The following is a 21,683-nucleotide window of genomic DNA, read 5'->3' as shown; positions in this document are numbered from 1 at the left end:
CATTTTTCATTTCCTTTATTTGTATGCCGCCCTTTTCCCTGGGGGGGCTCAGGGCGGCTCACAATTCAAAAAGGGAGGGGGGGGGAAAGACAAACAGTATTCCAACATGAAGACAATACAACATATTAAAAAGAAAACACAACAGTCACACAATTCGGGTGAGGTTGGACTCTTAACCCCAGGCCAGCCGGGACAGCCAGATCTTCAAAGCAGCGTGGAAGGATTGGAGGGTGGTGAGGGTCCGAATCTCCACGGGGAGTTCGTTCCAGAGGGTTGGAAATTGTGGGAACTTTGTGGGAAGACTGACCAAGTTCTGTTGGAATTAAACTCTTTGTTCATTATTTATCAAATTTATTGGCTACCCATCTTGCCACAAAGTAATTCTACAAAATCAAATGAGCATCTTGGACTAAGAGAGCTGATTTCAACAAACACTTCCATGAATGAAAATCTTAAAGGGAAAACCAGCTCAAGAAGCTTGCGAAACTGAATAATGAGATTATAAAAGCCATGTCTAGCATAATACTATTGAGAAAGAAAAAGAAGAGATGCCGGATGAAACCAGAATGGTTGCATAAGAATTGATAAACAGAGTCAAAAGAAGGGACAGATAAGTAAAGCAAAATACCAGCAAATAACTCAAATCTGCAAAGATGTCAGGTTTAGGGTACAATGGTGTGTCTTCAGCACATTGGTGTCTCACTCCATGCTGTAGACGGGCCCTCCCAGCAGCTCTAGGTAGATGCTGAGTGGGAGGGAGGGTGGGCCTTCATAAACGAACCTCCCCTTGGATGGGGTCTGGGAAAGTGGCCTGGTCAGTGGTACTGAAGGGGCTGAGGGTTTCAGCAGAACCAGGAGAGTTCCCTTCATCTCGGAGCTGTCAGCAGGAGTGACTCATACAGTTTCTGTCCCATGCTGAGGCCTGAATCCTGACTGACCAAGGGTCTCGGTGGTATAGTCCAAGAACCTGATTAAGCATTTTCCCTAGGAAGAGAATAGGAATCTGGTTGAGACTTTTCTGAAATTTGCACCTGGATGATGGTCTCTCGAGGAGAAGGAACTCTTCCCCCTCTCATTTCCAGGGTGCCCTAAAGACACCAGAAGATTCCCTCTGTCTGCTCACCTCAAAGGGCCTTGCTGTCCACCCACCCGCCAGGCCCCTGCTATGGCATATTTTCATGCAAGAAGCATAGTTCTGCTTCTAGGTTTGAAAAAAAAATGTTTTATTTGTTGAGATATTAGTTTTTTAAAAAAGTTATGCAGATGAGCGGACACTGCAAATGGCAAGACTGTGATTGTCAGGAATTCTGGCTGAATGTCTGTCCCCCTCTTGCAAAGCGTGTCATGTGGGTGGGTTATCTGAGCAGAGATGTAACACCACCAAGGGTGGAGCTTTATGGACCTCTTAATGTTAAGGAAATTAAAAGCATATTTTTTGCCCCATGTAATATTTATGATAATACCCCAAAGCATTTTTCCATGGCAGATGAACCCAGGTTAACAAAAGAACCAACACAGGTGGGGTTTTTACAAAGGTAGATCCAAACTTGAAGTGTAGAGGAATTTTCTGACCGTGTGTGAGCCATTGTGGAAGAGATTCCTGCGGTTGGGGTGGGTGGGTATGCTTCATCCTTGGAGGTTTTCATCATCTGAGATGATCTGAGGCTTGGACCAGAAGAGCCCTTCTAACCTAGGCTTCTATCATCTTTTATACTCTTTAATTATTTTCAATATTTCTTGTCAATTACTGTATCATTATCCATGAACCTATTATTGCTGTAAGCCAGGGACTTGAAGTGGCATAAAAGCAGGAAACCATAACTGTAGGGGAGCCTGGTGGCATTTAGAGGGCAACCCCAGGCACCCACCTCCCATGAGTCTTCTGCAGAGGGTGGGGGGTGCGTGGGGGTGGGGGAAAGCACCTGGTCCCTCTGGGCAAAAGGGGGGCGTCCGGGTGAGCTCAGGCAGGGCAACCGTCCCTCTTTTCCTCTCCTACCTTTGCTCAGGTGGGAGAGGTCCTCCTGTTCCAGGTTTTTAGACAGTTCTGAGCTGTAATAGTTGAGTGTGTAGCCTAAACAAAAACAATTTCAGAATTTTGTTTGTTTTGTGAACACCTAAATAATCTCTTCCCCAAGGCCTGCAAAAATATGCCAGGCAAGAAGGGTTTTTATTAAAAAGTAGGGCGCTAACCAGTTAGGCGAGTGGCGAAGGTTGGGCTGTAAACATGCATCCTACGTGCACCTTGGCAGGGTGACGGGAAGGGAAGGTACAAACCGAAGGCCGCTCCTCACTTGCGCTTTCATTGAGCAAACTCGTGTCCTGCCAACACCAATTTCCTCTTTCCTCCCCTGCCCTCTTTGTGCCCAGAAGAGACACAGGGCTGTCCCGGCATCGGCAGGTGCCAGGCAGAGACCTTTCCTCCCTGCTTGCTCTCTGGCTCCTCGGGAGCAAGGGGGGGCTTTCGAGGGGGACAGATTGGCAGAGGATTCTCCTCCTGCTGGAGGTCACTGACCAGTGGGACCATTCAGCGGAAGGGAGGGGCGTCTCGAAAGCTGACCTGGCCCCTTGGGAATAATTCGGGCAAACAATGCGGACTGAAACTGACAGTCAGAATTGTTTGGCTGGCTGGCTGGGTGGCTAAAACAGAAGGGAAACAAAATTGCAAGTGGTGTCTGGTACTGGCCCAAACCTTGTGAATCCCCAAAGCTTTGTGACTCCCCGTTTCACCTCAGTTTGCTTATTGAACAAGTTGGGAGCAAATCCTCCCCCCCCCCCCCGGTCTGAAAGGAGTTCGGAGACTTTCTGCTGATCAGGGCGGCTGATCTCTCTTTTTCAGCCCGGCCATTCGGGTGGGGTGGGGTGGGGGGGCTGCGAAAGGTTGGCCTCAGCCTCTCCACAGGCTTCCCGTGTCAGAGCAGGACAGTCTATGGAAGGCTGATGCCAACATGGCCGCCCACTGACCCACTTCCAACATGGGCTTCGTTTGCAGCAAAATGTCCACTCTGCCCTCCCCAGGGACCTCTGGCCTTTCTCTGCCACTTCCTTGGGGAAGTGTTCCCGATTCAGCTCTCCCTGGGCCCCTCCACACCCCATCCCTGCCTGTCCAGCAGCCCCTCAGTTGGCCTTCTGCCCCCCAGAAGCTCAGGGGAAAAGGACTGGGGAAGGGGCTGTGATTCACGGGAGGGAAAAGCATTTCCTCATATTTACCCATGAACCGTGCGGCACCGTTCCTGATTTCGGTCTGGGCGTGATGGAGGAACCCCAAGGACTGGGATATGAAAATGTGGATATTGTCATGATTGTTCCTCATCTGCAGAGGGGAAAAAAGCACAGGGATTCATGGTAGAGAGGGGGATGTAACCCATCCGGCCCTGTCCTACTCTGGGCCAGGTCTCTCCATGCCTCCTCCTCCCCCTCCTCCTCCTCCTCCTCCTCCTCCTCCTCCTCCTCCTCCTCCTCCTCCTCCTCCCCCTCCGATTCTCTGAGCTGCTCTAGGCTCTGGCTGGGGTCAGCTGTGATGGCATCCAAGCGTCGCGTTCTTTGACGGCCTGATTTCCTTTTACCACTAACACTTCCAAGCATCGTTGCTTTCTCCAGTGAATTTCACTGCATGACGTGGCCAAAATGGTCAAGATATAATTAAAAGTAGTTCTCATCCTGCAACGATGCGTTTAGTGACCCTTCAGTGTTACAACAGCACTGACTTAAGACCATTTTTCACAAAACCGGAGCAGCATCTCCATGGTTGCATGATCAAAATTTGGACGATTGGCAACCGATTCATATTTATGGCGGTTGCAGTGTCCCGGGGTCATGTGATCCCCTTTGCAGCCTTCTGATAAGCAAAGTCAACGGGGAAGCCAGATTCACTTAACAACCATACTAACTTAACAGCTGCAGTGATTCACTTAGCAACCGTTAAGTGATATACTTAAGGTCATAAAATGGAGCAAAATTCACTTAACAAATGTTTTACTTGGCAACAGAAATGTTGGCTCAATTGTGGCCATAAGTAATTATTTGGCCAGACCTTGTGCTTCTGTTTCTCCTTTTTCTGATATCCCTCGAGCTGGGTGAGGGGGCGTTTTCCTAAAGCAGGGAGGCCTAGCGGCCTGGCTTCAGACCCCCCCCCCCCCCCCGGGAAGAATTGGAGGGAAATGAAAACGGCCTGCTCAGGCCAGGCCAGGTTGAGAGCTGGGCACATGAGTGCATGACTCTGGAAGCCTCCATGCAAGAAGTGCATCCTCTCTTCATGGATGGCAGACTCGGCTTTTGCCTCTTTTGTACGTTTTGCTCAGTTCTTTGGTTACACCTCTTCCATGGTGTCAGTGCAGCTTGGAAGGAAACCTTTCCTGTAATTCAGGCACAGAAGCCATGGAGAACAAGGGAGCTGTGGAGTTGTGAGGCTGACGCAGAATTTATCTCCACTCCCTCTCAAATTCAACCTAGTCTCACCCCGCATTTTCCTGTGTGTACAGGTAGTCCTTGCTTAATATTGTTCTAATAGCCATAAGACTTAGACTTTTTACAGCCCTCTTTGAGCGGTTTACAGAATCAGCATCTTTCCGACACTGCAACCATTTGTAAATGCAAGCCATTGGCTGAGCACCACAAGCATGGCCTCCTGACCAAGGGGGTCTGTGTGAAGCTTTATGACAGACGATGGTTCCAAGGCTGCTGTAACATCAAATGGTCATTAAGCAGCTGGTTATTAAACAAGGACTGCCTATACCAACTTTGTAAATGGCTTCCATTTAAGGGGGGGGGGAAAGCATCTGCCAAGCAGCTCTTCACTGACCAGGTATTTCCAAGCATTCACCAAGCAGCTCCGGAGATCATCCCAAGCGAGGCTGCGGAACATCAGCTTGAGGTGGGCCCACCCAAGGAAGACTCCGCAGTGCAGGAGAGTCAACTTGCAGCTCTGCAACCAGGGAGAAAGGGGTGGCAGGTGGGTGAGTTGCCCCCTGAAGGGCATCTTCAGACCCCCCCAAAGCCATCTCAGCCTAGGAGGGAACGTGCTGGGGCACTGATCAATGTCCCCAAGCTCAACGACATCCCACCCCTTAAATGACAGAAGGAGCCCCTCTTTTCTAAACCTTGAATGCCTGTTAGAGTCCTTGCTCTTCCTAGTGGTGGGACATATTCATGCGGCAGAAGGACGGGGACAAGTGACCTGCGTCTCCTCAGTTATTGTGTAATTGAAGCCAGGGGTTCCATCGCAATTATTGGCTCATGACAACAGACACCACCATGTTTGTTGAGTTTTACTGTGCCCCCTTTGAATCCTCTTAATTCTACATTAATGTTGGTGCTACTGAACCAACCTTCACCCTCTCAGAAGGGGGTTTGATTTGTTCATAGATGCAAGGCTGTACAGGCAAGGCTTTAGGACTTCCTGTTTGCCCTGATGATAATCAGTGTTTTAGAAGGGATCCTTCCCAGGCCAAGCTGGAGATACCAGCTAGGATTGAAGCTCTGTGCCTTCTGCTAGAGTAACAGATATTCCACCCCTGAACTTCCACCCTTCCAAGTGCGAGAGGAGAGCCACCTCTGCCAGGTGTCTGAACTTGCCATGGCCACCGTGGTCTCCCGGTCTTTCAAGTGGAGCAGCAGGGGGAGGAGGCTGTAGACCACTTCCTTTTTGAGGAGGGCCTTCTCCGTTTCCTTGGACCTCATCACCAGCTGCCCAAACAAGGAGATGGCCGTTGCCCGGACGTCCGCTCTTTCCTGATGGAGACACACAAAGAAGAAAGAAGCTGGTATGAAGTGCAGCTTTTCTGTGATGGCGGCCCAGCTTTGACGCTTTTGGGAATACCAAAGAATTTCACCTGACAGCAAAAGAGTAGAGAGATTTTAGTGGATTATCTGGGGATTGTTCAAGTTCTTTCAACACCCCTCCCCCCCCCGGAAATCTTCTTTCATTCAAAATAGAGATTAGAAAATTGCCTTTATTGGTTTCAAAACTCCCCCCCACTTTAAAGGTGACCATTTCAGAAATCCAAGTGGGTTTTTTTCTTCTCTGAATTTACTAGCCTTCAAGGGCTTGATACCCCTGGGGGTGATTCAGCTGGTGCTCATATGTTTTTATGGAAGCCCCAACCCCAGTTCTTCAAAACTTACATCCTCAAAAAATGAGCGGACATTCAGAGCAAGGTCAACAGAGATGAGCCCAATTCCCTGGCCATCCATTTCATAGAGTGTGGTCATTATGTCATTCAGCCCCTCCAGAACGTCTTCACATCCACTGAAAACAGAGCTGATCATTGTGGGAAGCTGGTCTCGCAGGGACTTAACCTGAGCAGACAAGAGGGAGGCAAAGACATGTTTGAGAGGGAAGTTTGCTGTGGGTCTCAAATCAGGAACTGCAACCTCTGCCTATGATGACCAGGATGGGACCTTCCCTGCCTCTTCTTGCCGCCTTCTTTGAAAAGAAAGAGCATGGAATGGGGCTCTGCAAATCCTCTGGTTTTCAACTATGACAATTTGCATCTGCATGGCAGTGCAACTGCCTGCCCATCACGGCCACCCAAGACTCCTGCCTCCTCCTTATCAGGAGCAAGGGGTCTGCCTTCAGAGTTAGGGGTTGCCGTTTTTGTGGGTGGCCGTGGGGCGAGCCCTTTGAGGGGAACGGGTGGTGGCCACTTTCCAGGGAGCGAACTCGGGGAGCCTGGCAGCAGTTGGGCAAAAGAGGGGAGACACAGATCCTAGCCCACCCTGGTGATCCCCTCAGGCCAAACGACCAGAGGAACCGCTCTGTAGGCCCCTCGGATACAAAAGCTGGGGTATAAATCAGATCACCCCCTCACTAGGGACCGCTGCTTCCTGCCCCCGCCCCACTTTCTGCCGTGGTCCGAGGGGGACGCGGTGGAAGCGTTCCAGGAACAGGAGCAGCGGCTGGGAAAGGAAGCCCAGGAGGAGGCAGGGGGGCTTCTGAGAGAGCAAACCCCGGACCCCCTTGGCTGGGCCTTGTTGTGCTGAAGTCCCTCTCTGGACTGTTGAGGTTCTGGGGTGGGGTGGAGAAAACATCCTTTCTGAATGGGGAAGGGATGTCCTCAGCTTTTCTACACCTTGGGATTTTAATATAGTTTTTATTAAGAGTTAAAAGCAGGGGGAAATGAACAAATCTAATACAAAAAAGCAAAGGAGAAGGAAGAAAAAAAGTCAAAAGTGCTAAAAGAAAATTTCTGTTCAACTTCCTTCAGGGCAGGAATAATTACAAATACAAAATCCCCCCTTACTTTACGGTTACAGAAATAAACTCTCTTTTTCCTATTGTCTGTTTTTTTCTAATCCTAAAAACAATAATTCAGGTTCATTTTTTATATGTGTGTGTGTGCGTGTGCGTGTGTGTGTAGTACGCCTATGAAGGGAGCCTGCTTGGGCCTTTGACTGAGCGGATCTCCCACCCCCACCATCCTCCGATCTTTGCAGGATATCTTGCAGCCCCGGCCGGTGTTCCCAGGACCGTCCTTTGCCCCACCTCAGGCCTCCCTCACAGGGTACGCCAAGGGAGCCTGACTAGGCCAGTGCAGGGGCCTATGGGTGACCATGCAGCTTCCGCACACAGTGGGCCTTTGAGGCCTCCCTCACACGGTACTCGTCTGCCAAGGGCCGGGATCGTAGACAGGGCGGGAAAGAGGAGCGCATGGGAGGGGGAGAGGGCAGGGATGATGGGCATGGGAGTAGGGCGAAGAAAGGCCCCTCTTAACGGCTCCCTGTCAGCCAAACGCTTTGACGCCTACAAATACCCGGTCAACGCTGGGTCCTCAGGTGGTACTGTTAGTATTTCCATTGGCTGTACGTTTGCTTCCGATATATTCGCCACGCTATTTGGTGCCTTGTGGATACAGAGGATTTCCGGCCTTCTCGGGCGGTCCTGCTCCTTTCACCTTTAGAGGTGTGTCTTCTCTCATCAGCTGCCATTCCTTGTTCCTCTTATCAACGCGATGATCCCACTCCCACCAAAGGCAACTCCTGGGCTGATGCGGTTGGGGCTGATTGACAACCTTCCTCTTTTTCAGTATCTGCATTTCATGTTCAAATTTCTTCTCTCAGGCGTCAACGGCTCAATGGTGCTTCTGGGAAAGGTTCCTTCCCGATGGTTTCTGACGGATGTGCAATTGTTCCAGACGCTCTTCTTGTCTCGCCTGGCTCAGGAACTACATTATGCAGGAGGACACTGTGGCCCACAAGCTATTGCAGATGCCATCGAAAGGGACTCTTTCGCTCTTGGAAGCCTCTGAAATGCCTTATGTGCCAAGGCTTCTAGTACTTCTTCTCAGCCAGGTTCCACCACAAATGCGCGCACAACAAAAGCGCGCCTGACTAAACCGCGGTGTCTAAAGCGCGGTGACAAAACTGCGTGACGAATGAGCGACTAATAAGCCCTAAAGCGCGCCGACAAAAGCGCACCGACAGAAGCGCGCTGTAACGTAACCCTCAATCTAATCCTCAACCTAACCCTAAACCTAACTGTAAATCTTACCTTAAATGAAATTGCGGTTTTAGCACCGCGGTGTTGTCGGCGCGCTTATGACGTTCGCGCTTTTGACGGGTCACGCTCAGCCAAGGACTCGGAAAGGTCTGGCATTCACCTTCTTTTCTCATACTTACAAAGTGATTTTATTTCTTTGGCTGGCACACATGGATACAAGTTTGTTTAGGTGATTCCTGGCCCACTCACCTTCTGGCCTGAGGGCCCCTTACGACTCATGCCTGTAGCAGTGGTGGTGGTGGGGATGGAGAGCCAACTGGAAAATTAAATTTTTACTGGGCAATTTTTTACTAAATTTGACAAGAGCCATAGGCTTTGCCTCTCGTATGCTTTCAATTGAGAAATAGACACTCCCCACCCCCCCAAGATTTTGGCCTGTCTTCACATGAAATGTCCTTGTACAACTCAAGGTTTGGATGCTCCTTCCTTGGCCTCCATTACAGGAAATTACTTTTTGAATCCATGTATTTTGCCTCTGAGCAGGCAAACCAGGCTCCTTGTAAAAAAGGAGGGAAGCCTCCCCTTTTGGATCATGAACTGCATCCACATCGACCAGGAGGCTGGGTTAGAGCTGTTCTTTCTGGAAGACCACATCGTGGCAGCCCAGCTGAGGTGGGCCCTCCCAAGCCCCATGAATCGCCTTTGGGAAGGTGGCTGAAGGGCCCTGTGGTCTGTCACTCCTGCCTGAAGCCGCTTTGGCCGGTCTTGACTGCAGGCCGAGCAAACCTCCGGTACCAAAGACTGGGTCTCAGCCTGCCTGATTTTGGGTTCGGGTTAGTTGCCCTTTAGAAACGACTTCATGCACTTTGGTGAAAGGGTAGCATTGGCTTGTCTGGTAGCCGTTGTGTTTGTGATTTTGTGGATTTTGTCACTTTCAATGTCCAGGTGATTTATCTATTGTACGTTCCAAGTTTAACTGCCTTGTTGAGCTGGCTCTGTGCTTAAGCACACGGAGATTCAGAAAATTAAGCAGGTAATTGTAGGTGAAAGAGGTGCCTTTGAAAGGAATTTCTTGGGAAGCAATTATCAGAAAGCTTCTAATGCCGTTTCAGAAGGGAGGTTAATGCACAAGTGAGAGGAACGAAAAGGAACCACGGTGCCCTAGGAGGCAGAGCGTGCCTGGCAGGAAAAGTATTTTATAGCTAAAGGTGTGCAAAGTTAAGACCTGCGTATAGGGGGGGGGGTTGCACCTGGCCTGGGTCACCCTCAACGCTCTTGCCTTCTGTGCCCGTCCATCCTGGGCTCCGATCTGTGGGGCGCCTGGTGTTTGGCCTGAGCAGGGCAGGAATCGCAGAGGGGCCGTTTCTCCCGGCGGCTGCTCTTACCTTCCCTTGCTGGAAGACGAAGCTGTTCAGCCCTTTCAGGCAGAGGTCTTGCACTGCGGGGTTGGGTGCTGCCAGGCCCTCCTCCAGGTGCTCCCGGAGGCTGAACCTGTTCATCATCTTGATGGCAGAGGGACTCTTGAGGAACTGAGGAGGCAAAAGGGCCTTTGCTTCACTCGCAAATGGTTCTGCTTTAGAAAGGCTAAAGGTCATCCGGCTCTGGGATATGGGAGGACGGTGGGTGGGTGGGTGTAATGGTGGGTGTGCTTCTGTGGGTGTGTCTTCTCCCCCACCCCCCCCCGGGTGTGTTTCTGTGAACAAGCCCGGCTGGAGGTAGCAGCATCCACAAAGCTCCGCCTTGCTTGGTCAAGGCTTGAGGACAAGAGACCCACCACCACCACCACCACCAGCACTCTGAGGCGAGTCCTCACCTCGATCACCAGCGCCAAGGCCGTCACCTTCTTCAGCTCATCCTCCTCACTGCTTAGAATGAGAGCAGCCTCCCCAAAGATGCCCGGGATCTGGGCACTGTTGCACTCAGTCATGGCCCTGCTTGTTGGGGGGACAGCAGAGTCAGAGGAGGGATGGCTGTGGTGTGAGAGGCAGGGGCCAGTAGGGGGCAGCTGAGAGAACCGCCTGGCTCTCCCCCCCACCCCCCCAGCCCCCCTCACTCCCCCATCCCCCTTTCAGGGGCAAAGCCCCCCTGAGAGCCTCATCTGGCACCAGGGGCCTTTGCTTGATGCTGCTCCCTTGGGGGGGGAGGGGGAGAGCGATGGCCATTGTCCTGTTGTGGCACCCAGGAGGGCCCCAAGAAGAGCCCCACACAGGCCAAACCCCCCACCAGTTCCCCAGGTGCTTGGAAGGACAGGGAAAGGGGGCCCTCCAACTGGTCTCGCTCTTCCATGCTGGGCTGATTAAAACGGATCCTTTCCCTCAGTCCAGTCCAGGGGGGGGGGCTGCCGAGGGAAAGGGACGCTCCCCAGCCCCAAATCCTGGGGAAGGGATCTGGGCCCAGAGACCGTGTGCCTGGGAGAGAGGGGGGACCCCTGGGTGGAGGAAGGGAAGCCGCAGGAGGGGGAGGGGCAGTGCAGGACTCAGCCGTCCTGGGTGGGGGGGGGGCAGCGCTTACAGCCAGGCCTCTTACCGTGCCAGCAGACGTGTGCCCTGCAGAAAGCGCTGGGGGTTGCTGAGCACCACCCAGCCTTGCTGGAATTCGATGCAGGCATAGACTGCCCAGTCCCCGGCCACGGAGAAGAGGCTCTTCACAATCTCCACTGAAGTGCTGCAGGCAGAAAACAGGCGTCACTGGCGCTGCTCTCTCTCTCTCTCTCCCCCTCCCTCCCTCTCTTTCTCTCCCTCTCTCTCTTTCTCTCCCTCCCTCCCTCCCTCTCCCCCCCCCTCTCCCTCTCCCCCCCTCCCTCTCCCTCTGTGGGCCTCTGGGGCTCACCAGGAGCAGGCAAAAAGCGGGGCACCCCATTCCTTTGCTGTAGCTTCAGCCCTTTGCCCCGCTCACCTGTTTGGCAGCACAGGCACACCCACCGCAGAAAGCCCACAGTTGGGGTTGATCTCAGGACGGCCTGGGGAGGCTGGGGAGGGGGCTACTGAGGAGGGGCCTTCCTTGGGCAAACAGAACAGCATATAGTGGCCCAGGCTTTCCACGGTCGCTTCAGTGAATCCGGCTGGCTGGATTTTGGCACAAAGACCTCCCCGTCGTCCCAAGGGGGCTCAGGACTCAGTTCCCTTTTCTTCCATCCTATTTGCCACAGACCCTTTCCGACTCCCGCCTGCTGGTGCCGCTAACAAATGCCCTGAACCGGAGATCAGGTTCAGTGCAGACTCTGGGTGCTGAAGTTCCCTGGGTCTGAAGGAGAGCCAAGCAGGGCCAGAGAAGGTTTGGTGAGTGCAAAGTTAATTGTTGTCCATGCATTTCAACCTGTGAGACATTTTTAAAGGGGGATCCGACATCTTGTCCTACCTGGCAGGGCTGCAAGCGGAGACATTTCAGCTGGCAGGGCAGAGACCGGCCCTCTCCTTGGCCTTTCTGCAGTGCAGCGAACCGAAGGTGGCCCTGACTTTCATTCCCAGCCACAGCGCTCCCTGAATTGCCTTTTTGGACTGGGATTTGCTAGTGGCCCTAATGTTTGGCTTTCACCATCAATGGCATCATTAATTTCCATCCTTAGCTTTAGCCGTTTATATTCTGCCAAAGGTGTTTTCCAAAAGCAACTGGGCTTCCTCGGTTCCCTTTCCTTGAAAACGTTTCATTTCCTCCATGCAGGCTCCCAATACAGGAGTCCTGGACTAGGCCCAGCAGGGAGGTCTCCCTGCTGTCCTGAAGCTCACAGCCCCGCCTGCCCTTCTGGGTATCCTGCTCTTTCCCGGGGTGGGGGTGGGGGTGGGGGTGGGGGTGGGGAGTTAGGGCCCACCCGGTGCTGAGAGAGGTGGCCCTCTTCCTTTGGGTACCTCTGGAAGGTGAGTGCGGTGGGGTTTTCTCTCAGAATGAGATCCTGCCTGGCTTTCAAGGCCTCTGGCAAGTCCAGCTGCATCACGTAGAGGACCTGCTTCAGCAGAGGGATGAAGAGCTGGAGGTGCATCTCGCCCAGGGCTGCCCGATAGCCGGGGATGTGGAAGGTCTCGTAGATGACGTTCATGGCCTGGCAGGGAGAAACGCGGAGACGCCGCTCAGAGAAGGAGCCTCTGGGCAGCCACTCCTTTTTATCCTTGCTCGCTCCCCCCCCCACCCTTGATTACAGCTGGTCCTTGACTCACGACCGGAATGGATGCCAACATTTGTGCTGCTAAGCAAGACCCTTGTTAAGTAAATCCCCCCCCCCCACTTTATGGCCTTCCTCACCACAGTTGTTATTTATTTAGAAGAGTTTCATGGCTGATCATTGTTCTCAGTGACTCTGGTTGGTTTAAACACAGTAAAGAAGCCAATATAAAAAGAATAAAACGCATTCAAAGGAGGCCCTGGGTGGGCTCCATCCCACTCTGGGCCCCCCACGCCCCTTCGAGGCCTTTGGGAAGAGGGTCAAAGAGGGAGCCAGTCTAATCTCTGCAGGGGTGAGGTTCCACAGGGAGGGAGCCCCCACGGAGACGGCCCTTCTTCTGGCCCCCACTAGATGGGCCCCTTAAGAGAGGGGACCCGGGACGTCTCCGGCACAAGAGTGGGGGTGGTGGATATCATCGGGAAGGCTAATTCAATCATTGCAGTTCTTAAATTAATGACACGGTCGTTATAGTGCTTGTCAGAAGGTTGCAAGAGGCGATCGCATGGCCCTGCGACACGGCAGCCGTCATAAATACATGCTAGTTTCCAAGTGGCCGAATTTTGATCACGTGACCAGCGGATGCAGCAATGGTCTTAAGTATGAAAAAGTCATGTCATCTTTTTTCAGTGCCGTTGTAACTTCGAATGGTCACTAAATGAATGGTTGTAAGTCAAGGCCTGCCTACATCAAGATCAGAGGGCCTTGCACCTGAAGGACACGTGAGGAAACGTCTCTGACGGACCCCTCCCGATTCATCCGGAGATAAAGTGAGAGCTGCTTGCGGGGACAAGCACAGTTGAAGAGACCAGAACCTCTTGCTGTATCTCTCCCACAGTGGTGGGTTCTGGATTCCATTCCAACCGGTACGGCTGGAACGGCCCCGGCGTCATCCACATGGATGTGCGTGGTGCGTGCACGCACTGTGCGCTGGCGTCATACTTGCCTGCGACACTTCCACAAGCCTCGGTGATGCTCCAGCTGCTTGGGGGAGCGTCATGCAGGCGCCATATGTGCCATGCATGTGCGCGGAAGTGCCAAAGGCTCAAAGGACAGGTAAGGCGCTTGGGGGGGCAGGTGGGCCCTCTGGAGCACCGTACCAGTTCATCGTCACTCGTGTCACAGGCACCTGTGGGGGGCTAAGCGCTCTTTCAGTGAAAATGGGCCTCCAAGCTCCGTTTTGGCTGCGATGGCCTCCTGCGACCCTCTGCCAGTGAAAAGGGGGCTCAGGAGGGCCGTTTTTGTTGGCAGAGGCACCGTGGGGCCAATCCTGCACGGTTTCCAGGGCAGCCCCGCGGGCCAGATCTAAGCACCCTATGGGCCGGATCCAGCCGCCGGGCCTTGAGTTTGGCACCCCTGGAACAGAATAATAGAGTTGGAAGGGACCTTGGAGGTCTTCTAGTCCAGCTCCCTTGTCAGGCAGGAAACCCTATTGTTATAAGTTATGGTTACATACTGTATAATACAAGCTACGTAGTATAGAGGTCATATAATACCTGGTTATATTATGGGTTACTATTACTGCTCTCTTTTGTAGACCTGTGCATTTCTTAACTTTTAAAAAAGGCATTAAAAAGGTGTTCAGAAAGGGGAGGGCAATGAACCCTTGGCTGCACCTGGCTGCACCACCTTGCAAGTCGTGGCGCTACGTAAGGGTCAGCAGCCGGGAGCCTCGACCTGGAGGGCAGGCAAGGCCGTTGTCCCAATCGGGACAAGAGCAAGTGATCTTCATTGTCACCAGGACTTTGTGTAGCAGGGAGGGAAACCGCTGAGCCCCGGAGAAGCTTTGAGAGGGGCAAAAGGCAGGCAGCTTTCTGCTGACTCTGGGTGAGGAGGGGAGCCCTTTAATGGCTCTTGGAGGAAAGGCCTCCTGGGGGAGCGCCCCACCCCCACCCCCGGGGCCCCTTTGCCCAGGTCCTGGAGCCTCCCCGGCATGTACCTATCCAAGTGAGAAGCAAGTGGCACCATCTGCAATGTAAAATGTGCTGATTCACTGGCCAAGAAGGTAATTTATTGCATTTTAAGGATGAGATTTAGTTACCAGCTCAACTGAGACGGGAGTCTGGGCAGGGTTCAGAACAAAGGGTAATGGTAAAATAATTGTTGCCTTCCCCCCCCATGAGAGCAACGAGAGAGGGAGGGAGAGAGAGAGAAGGGAGAGAGAAGGGAGAGGGGGGAGAGAAACAGGGAGAGGGAGAGAGAAGCTCAGAAGAGGGACTAGGGCCTGGGGCTCCGGGTGGGATGTCACCTACCGCCAGCGACGTGGTTGTGCTGCCTTCTCTGTGCCCAGAAGGGTCCTTCACCTGCAGATTCTTCAGTAAGAGGTGCAGGATCTGCACAGCCACCTTGGGGCTGAAAGCCATGGCTGTCCAGAGCTCAATGGCCTGCCTGGAAAGTCAGCAACATGAGAGTGGAAGTTGCAAATGGGGAGGGGTCTCAGAGGAGAGCTGGAGCCTGTGAGGGGATGTAGGGGCCCTACCTGTTGAGGGGTATGGAATAGGACAAGCAGCTCTGGATGACCTCCTCCAGGCAACATGGGATCATCAAGGTTAGAGCCCTCAGCACTACCTTCCGGGTCCAGCAGGAGCCATGGCCTGGCTGCAAGCACATGTAGATGCCTGCAACCACATCGTTGACCTGCAGCCATAGAAGAAATGTTGAGTTTAGCTGCCCCCTCCCCAAAGGGCTCGTAGATCCCTGTGTTGGCTGCAAGGATTGCGACCTTCAGCCTCCCTGGGCTTCTGGGTGGGCTGCCTAACCCACTTCTGCCTTCTTTTCACGGCCGGGTTAGTTGGGGATTGACATTATCTCATGCTGCACAGGACGGGGGCTTGCTGGGACTCTCTGTTGACTACTAGCCCTGCAGCCTTTGGTGTCCTGCTCTGCTTCAGAGGCCACCGGGGGCGGTTTACCACATTTGCAAAGAAGATGGAAGCAATAAGCAGGAGCCATCAGCACAGCCATCAAGGCTGCTTCCGCTTTTCCAGGCCAGTCGAGGATGGAGTGACCACAAGCAATTCCAGTATCTCCTTTATTGAGGGAGGGGCTTATAAGAAATCCTCCAAAGGTTGGCAGGACTTCTCTTTCCCTCCCTCTGGTACCCGAGAAGGTCAAAGGAGCCTCTCAAGTTTCGTCCTCCCCCCCCCACCCATCTTTCCAGGCTAAACTGATGCTTTTGTCACATTTTCTTCCCGACTCCCCCTGGATGCAGCTGCTTAGCTCACAGCCTAGAGGCACGAGAGTCTGTTGGGTTCCAGACGCAAAGCGTGGGCAATTCACCCACCTGCTTCTTCACCAGGGCCACCCAGAGGATCGGGCTGCGTGTTAACAGGGCGCCTACCCAAAGGCTGTTTGCGGCCACGGCTGCTTGAGGGAGCGGAATAAGGAGGCCTGGCAACTCACAGAGTGACCTGGTCCAGTCTCTTCCCGCCCCCCCCCAACGCCCCCCTTTACAGGTCCTATGCTACGGCAGGATCTGGGCCACCCCCAGGTGAGCTTCTTTCTGGAGGAAAGGCGGGGCATCAGCAAGTAGATGACAGGCAGGATCCTGTCGTGTATATATAGGACCTGGGAAGGCATTTCCTGTGACCTGAATCCGTTACAAGGGAGTGGAGCCCAGGGCTGCTCAGAGTAGGAGAGACCAGAAGGCCAAGGGCTTCGTTTTGTTCTCCCAGGTGGTGGGAACCGTGTGGGGATCAGACTCCTGCTTGGAGTCACTCGCAGTCGGAGAGAACTCTAAGCTCAGGGCAAGCAACCAAGAAACAAATGCTGCATTTCAAGCAGCAGGGAAAATCGGAGGGAGGGGATGGACGCTGCAGTTGAGACCCCTCACCCTTTCCACCTTCATGGCGTGGTTCTGCAGAACTGCATTGAGGACCTCTTCTGCTGCCACCAGGACTTCTGGACCGGAGCCTCTCAAATAGTCCAGAACGGAGAGCAGGAGGTTGGTCAACTGAACGGAGAAGAGCTGGTCACCGCAATGCTACAAAGAGGAGCACAAGATTTGGCAGGCATTCATCGCCTCCTTTCCCCCAAACAGACGGGGCCAGAGAGCCCCCAAGCAGCCCTGAGCCCCTTCCCTGAGAGTTTCTTCCCTGAGAGATCCAGAAGAGCCTGCAGGCTGAAGGAGACTTGGGATGGGTAAATCCAGCCTGACAAGATGGAGTGGCATTTACAACTGGTTGTAGTGTCCTGCGGTCGCACAACTGCAATTTGGGACCATTTCTGCCTATTTCCAGCAACAGAACGCCCATTGGGGAAACTGCTTTTGCTTAATGAATGTGGTGATTCACTTAATGACCGCTGTACAAAGTGTCATAAACTTGGGCCTGTCTCAAATTATGACTGCAATGGATGGAAAATCTGGTCCCAATTGTGGTCATAAGTGGAGGACTAGTTAGCACTTCGCACCCCTCGAAGGCAGCCACGGTACCGTTGCTATCTGCCAACTGCCGCCCGGTGCTTGACCAGCTGTGCTGTCTTCTTCCGGGCACTTCACGCTCCTCTTCATCGGCCACTTCCGCTTCTTCTGCTTGCTTGTCCTCAGACCTAGAGCAGAGAGAGCAGCTGTCGTTACCATCACGCGTGTCGCTCAGGACTGGCAGGTTGGGTTCTTGGTGCCCCCTGAGGTTGGCTCTGCCCTCCCGGAGCCTCCAAAGTCCGGCTGCGGAATCTGCCCCAGGAAGGTTCCCTCTGAGCAGCAGCAGCGGCAGCAGCAGAGAAAGAGGTGGCCAGAATGACCAGCCTCACCTTTACGGCGCAGTAAGATCTCATAGAGACAGCTGACTCCTTGCACGGCGAAAGAACTGATGCAAGGCTTCCGGTCATTGCACAGGCCAATCAAAAGGGCCGTCAGGTGGGCCAGCTTGTTAAATTCCCGAGAGAGCTAAGGAAACAAGAGGGAGGAGTGGGAATAATGGAGACCGAAGGGGGTTCTGGATGCTCCTTAGCCGACTCCTGTGTGAGGCCGATTCTTGCTCTTCGCCAGGCAGACCCAGAACCTTCCGAAAGAGCATCCCGCACACCCACCATGCACCGTACTGAAAGTCTTCAGACAAGACTTCTGAGTTGTTGGGTTGTCAGGAGAAAAACCCACAGGAGGAGTTGCCTGGAGGGGAAGCCTGGCACGGGAGCCTTCCTGAGCACTTTGCCTCCTCAGTGGCACCACCTGGCAAACACCCTAGGGGCACAACAGAGAGGCTGGGCTCAAAGGGCAACATGACGCGTAGGATGGCGCGAGTAGCATCACTACTCCGCCACCTGCATCAGTTACCCGTCTGCTTCTGAATTCGAGGTGCTGGGGATCCCCTTTAGAGCCCTTCACGGCATGGGCCCAGGTTACTTAAGGGGCTGTCTCACCCCACTGGGCTCGGCCGATCCCACTCGGGCTAGCAGGGTGGGCATGCTGAGGGTCCCATCCGCCTGATTATTCTGGTTGGCAGGGTCCAAGGAGGAGAGCCTTCTCTGCAGTGGCTCCTGCCGTCTGGAATATCTTGCTTCCCGATGTGAGGTTGGCCCCAACCGTCCTCTAAGGGCCCAAAGACACGGCTCTGCCAGTTGGCCTGGGCCCCCAAAGGGGGAACAGTGCAGCTGAGTACGAAGAGGTCCCACCTTCTTCTGCCACCTGACCTTGATTTTAATCCTGGTTTTAATTAATTCATGATTTAATGTAGATGCATGTTTAATGTCTGTAAGATGGGCGACCAATACATTGTATAAATAAACAAACTCTTGCTGGGCTGGCTTGTCTTTGTTTATGCCTTCAGGCTGCTCATGGTCCCATCCCCCCCCATCCCCCCCCCGCGTCTTTGTGTGTTTTCTTTCCTTCCTTTTTAAATGTCGAGCTGCGTCACTGGGAATCGAGCAACCTGTGAATTGTATGCATGCAGGTGTGTCTGTGTGGCCAGAGCTGGGCCTTTGGGGCCCCCTCCTTCTCCTGCCAGGGAGGAGACCTTCCTCTACGTCACACACCAAGCCTTGCTTCCTTCTGCCTAGTAGCTTCGGCCCCTAACTCCCCCAACGCAGATGGGCCCTTTTGCAGATTGTTTTGATTTATAACCCTGCTTTTAAATTGTTTTGCAGTCTGTGAGATAAGAATCTTAATCACAAATTAATAAACTGGAGGTGGTTTGAGTTTCATGAAACAGGAACTTCATAAAATTGAAATTAGTTTATTATTACTTTTTTCATTTATGAGCTCTACAAAAACTAACTGAAATCCTGGTTTTGAATATAGTAGTTGCCCATCCAAATGTTGACCGGGCCCGATCCAGCTTAGTTTCTGACGCCAGACAAGAGGGGCCAGGTGCTCATCTGCAGGGCAGATGGTGGCTGGGTGGGAAGTGGGTCCAGACTGGAATGGCAGCTGATCTGCCTTCTCTCTCGAGACGGGGGCCCTGCTGCTGTTGGAAGGAGTGTGCCCTACTGCTCAGAGCCAGGACCCACTCGAATGGCCGCTGGATTTTTATATGGCCGTCTATCGGAGATAACGATCCTTAGGTGGCTCTCAAAAATCCACCAACGCACAGCTAAAACCGAAGGGGCCCTCCTCCCTAGGCCCCAGGCCTTCCTGGCTCAAGCCCCATCCTAGTGCAAAGCTTGGGAAAGAACCTGGTCTTCACAGCCCTCTAGAAAGGCGCCCCCCCCCCGGCAACCTTTTGGGTCCCAGGGACCGGTTCCACGGAGGGAGTTCTTTCCGCAGACCGGAGCGGGCGTAGTTTCGTGAGCTGCCTGCCTCTCACGGGTGGGGCTTTGCTTGTTTGCGTGGACCGGTTACTGGAGCCCTGCTCTAGAAGGCAGGGGAAAAAGGGGGCCCTGTGGACATGAGGGTGTGGGCTGGGGCAGGCATGGAGAAGGCCGCCCCTGAAGTCCCACCACGTGGTAACTTTGAAAGGCTTTGGTCCTTGTGTCTGTGTCCTGTCCTGGACTGAGGAAAGCCTCTTAAGGAGAGGAAGCTCCAGTTAGGAAGGTGAGTGGCACAGTTTATGGATACTCACATCGAGGTGGAAGCGGTCAGCTACAAACTTCAAGAGCTTCATTGCTGTCTCCACGGCTCTTTCGCGCACATGATCTAACTTGGATACCATCCATGGTTCTATGAGCTGTGAGGAAAGGCAGGCATGAAACTGTGGCCGTTACGTGAAGCATGCAGGGCCAGCTCAAAGAAGAACAAACCCTGCTTTGGAGGCACACAATTTTTTTGGGGGGTGGTGGTGGCAAAATTGAAAAAAAGCTTCCATAAAACAATAAAACCATTTCCATTTTTATTGCTTTAGAAATATTTAACATTTATAATTTTAATGCTTTTACTGCTGTAAGCAGCCCAGATTTGCTTCGAAACAATATGGGCGGCAAATAAATTTAACAAATAACTAAAAAAAAAGCAAACAGAAAAGCATCAATATTATGTCCACTTGAGAGCTGAATGTAATTTTGCAGCGTAAATAAGGTGAACACTCCAAGAATAAAAAATGGTCCTGGGCTGAAAGTATAAAGCTAAAAATCCCGAGGAAAAAAGGAAACAAGAGTATGTCTTTTTGAAATTGGCAACAAAACCAGAAGGTGCCAGAATATGACTGTGCTTTGGGTCCAACCTGCCTAGAGCTGGCCTCGGGGTGCGCCTTGAATCTACGGAACTGGTAAGGTAACGAGTGCCGGGTCCCCCTAGGACCCAGGATTCTGGAGCGTGGCTATTTCAGAGAGGCTATTCCGATGCAGGTACCAGACTCTTGAAAGCTGTCTGCAAGGAGCAGGGACCTCTCCCCTTCCTCATTCCCAATTCCTTGCCAGGGGCATCCACTCAGAGTGGACACTGGACTGCTGGGATGCCTGCCTCCACACCTGGACAGCTGCTTGACACCTGCTCTTTGGGCTTGAGGGAAGCACCCTGACCTCCTTGATGACAGTAAATAGCTGATACAAGATTTCCTCAGGATGCCCTAAGAAGAATAGAGTTAAACCTGATCTCACAGATTTTATAGGCCCGGTCTGGTTTTCTCTGGAGTGGCTATTGGTCAGAAAACCAAGAGAAACGCCTCTTTCCTAATACCCCAGGAGCCATTTGGGTCATCAGGTGGGGTGATCAGTGCCAAGAGCGGCAGAGGCAACAGCCCCCTATTCTATACGGCTTTAAAAGGGACCCATAACTCTGTGCCGGCAGCAGTTGTTCCCATTGCCTGTGAGATTGGTGGATGGATTGACCGGCATCAATTTATGCAGCTGCACATTTCACTAAAATGACTAACAGGGATGGAAAAAATACAGTCTAATAATACAGACCCAGGCTAATGCAAACCAAGGGACCCCCGAAGACTCTTCCCCACACCCATGCCAGGGATGCTCCGAAGGGGCTCTGCTCCCCTCCTCCAGAGAGCCTCTCTTCAGGCGCCAGCTTTTCCCTCTGCCTACCTCCATCATGTGCTTGAGTTCGCTGAGCTGTGGGTTCTCCAAGAACAGAGCCTGCAGCATCTCCTCGAAGCAGCCGACCGTCTGCTGGTAGAAGGCCTGAGGCACAAGCAGGCCAGTAAGACAAAGGCCTCCCCTCAGACAGGGTTTGCAACTTGGGAGTCCTTCTGGATCCACAGCTGACCTTTGATTACCACTTGTCGGCTGTGACCAGGGGGGCATTTGCCCAGGTTCGCCTGGTGCGCCAGTTGCGACCCTACCTGAACCGGGAGGCTCTCACAACAGTCACTCGGGCCCTTGTGACCTCTAGGCTGGAATACTGCAACGTGCTCTACATGGGGCTGCCCTTGAAGAGCATCCGGCAACTTCAGCTAGTCCAGAACGCAGCCGTGCGAGTGATTGTGGGTGCACCTCGGTTCGCCCACATAACACCTATCCTCCGCGAGCTGCGCTGGCTACCTGTTAATCTCCGGGTGCGCTTCAAGGTGCTACTTACCACCTACAAAGCCCTTCATGGTAGTGGATCTGGGTACTTGAGAGACCGCCTCCTGCCAATTACCTCCTCGCGACCCATTAGATCGCATAGATTGGGCCTCCTCCGAGTTCCATCTGCCAGTCAGTGTCGACTGGCAACTACGCGGAGGAGAGCCTTTTCAGTAGCAGCTCCGACCCTTTGGAACGATTTCCCCGTGG

The 21,683-nt window shown here is 53.0% G+C and overlaps 1 protein-coding gene across 1 annotated transcript; it reads right to left on the bottom strand.

The window, feature by feature from the left end:
- Nucleotides 1-880: 880 nt before the first annotated feature.
- LOC148043693 (maestro heat-like repeat family member 5) lies at nucleotides 881-21,053 on the bottom strand. Its single transcript, XM_087723821.1, has 16 exons — nucleotides 20,994-21,053; nucleotides 19,583-19,687; nucleotides 17,337-17,472; nucleotides 17,020-17,135; nucleotides 16,420-16,569; nucleotides 15,067-15,224; nucleotides 14,840-14,975; nucleotides 12,280-12,470; nucleotides 10,961-11,098; nucleotides 10,248-10,365; nucleotides 9,820-9,963; nucleotides 6,121-6,294; nucleotides 5,572-5,727; nucleotides 3,208-3,310; nucleotides 1,997-2,071; nucleotides 881-984 (listed from the first exon to the last, which is right to left on the bottom strand). Exons 1-16 carry the CDS (start codon nucleotides 21,051-21,053, stop codon nucleotides 881-883), a joined length of 2,064 nt encoding a protein of 687 aa, XP_087579947.1.
- Nucleotides 21,054-21,683: the final 630 nt, after the last annotated feature.

Source organism: Thamnophis sirtalis, unplaced genomic scaffold (genome assembly GCF_051295495.1).
Source record: "Thamnophis sirtalis isolate CommonGarterSnake01/CBP01778 unplaced genomic scaffold, rThaSir2_p1.2 scaffold_10, whole genome shotgun sequence".
Taxonomy (NCBI): domain Eukaryota; kingdom Metazoa; phylum Chordata; class Lepidosauria; order Squamata; family Natricidae; genus Thamnophis; species Thamnophis sirtalis.
The sequence above is the reverse complement of the archived record's forward strand: the minus strand, read 5'-3'. Positions and strand labels throughout refer to the sequence as shown.

Bases quoted from the DNA above. Each gene is read 5' to 3' on its own strand.
- LOC148043693 (XM_087723821.1), bottom strand. From the start codon at position 21,053: ATGCTGCAGGCTCTGTTCTTGGAGAACCCACAGCTCAGCGAACTCAAG. The intron at 6,295-9,819 runs GTAAGAGCAGCC...TTGTCTGCTCAG, and splicing joins TCGTCTTCCAGCAAGGGAAG to GTTAAGTCCCTGCGAGACCA. The intron at 2,072-3,207 runs GTAAATATGAGG...GTTTTTGTTTAG, and splicing joins CGGTGCCGCACGGTTCATGG to GCTACACACTCAACTATTAC.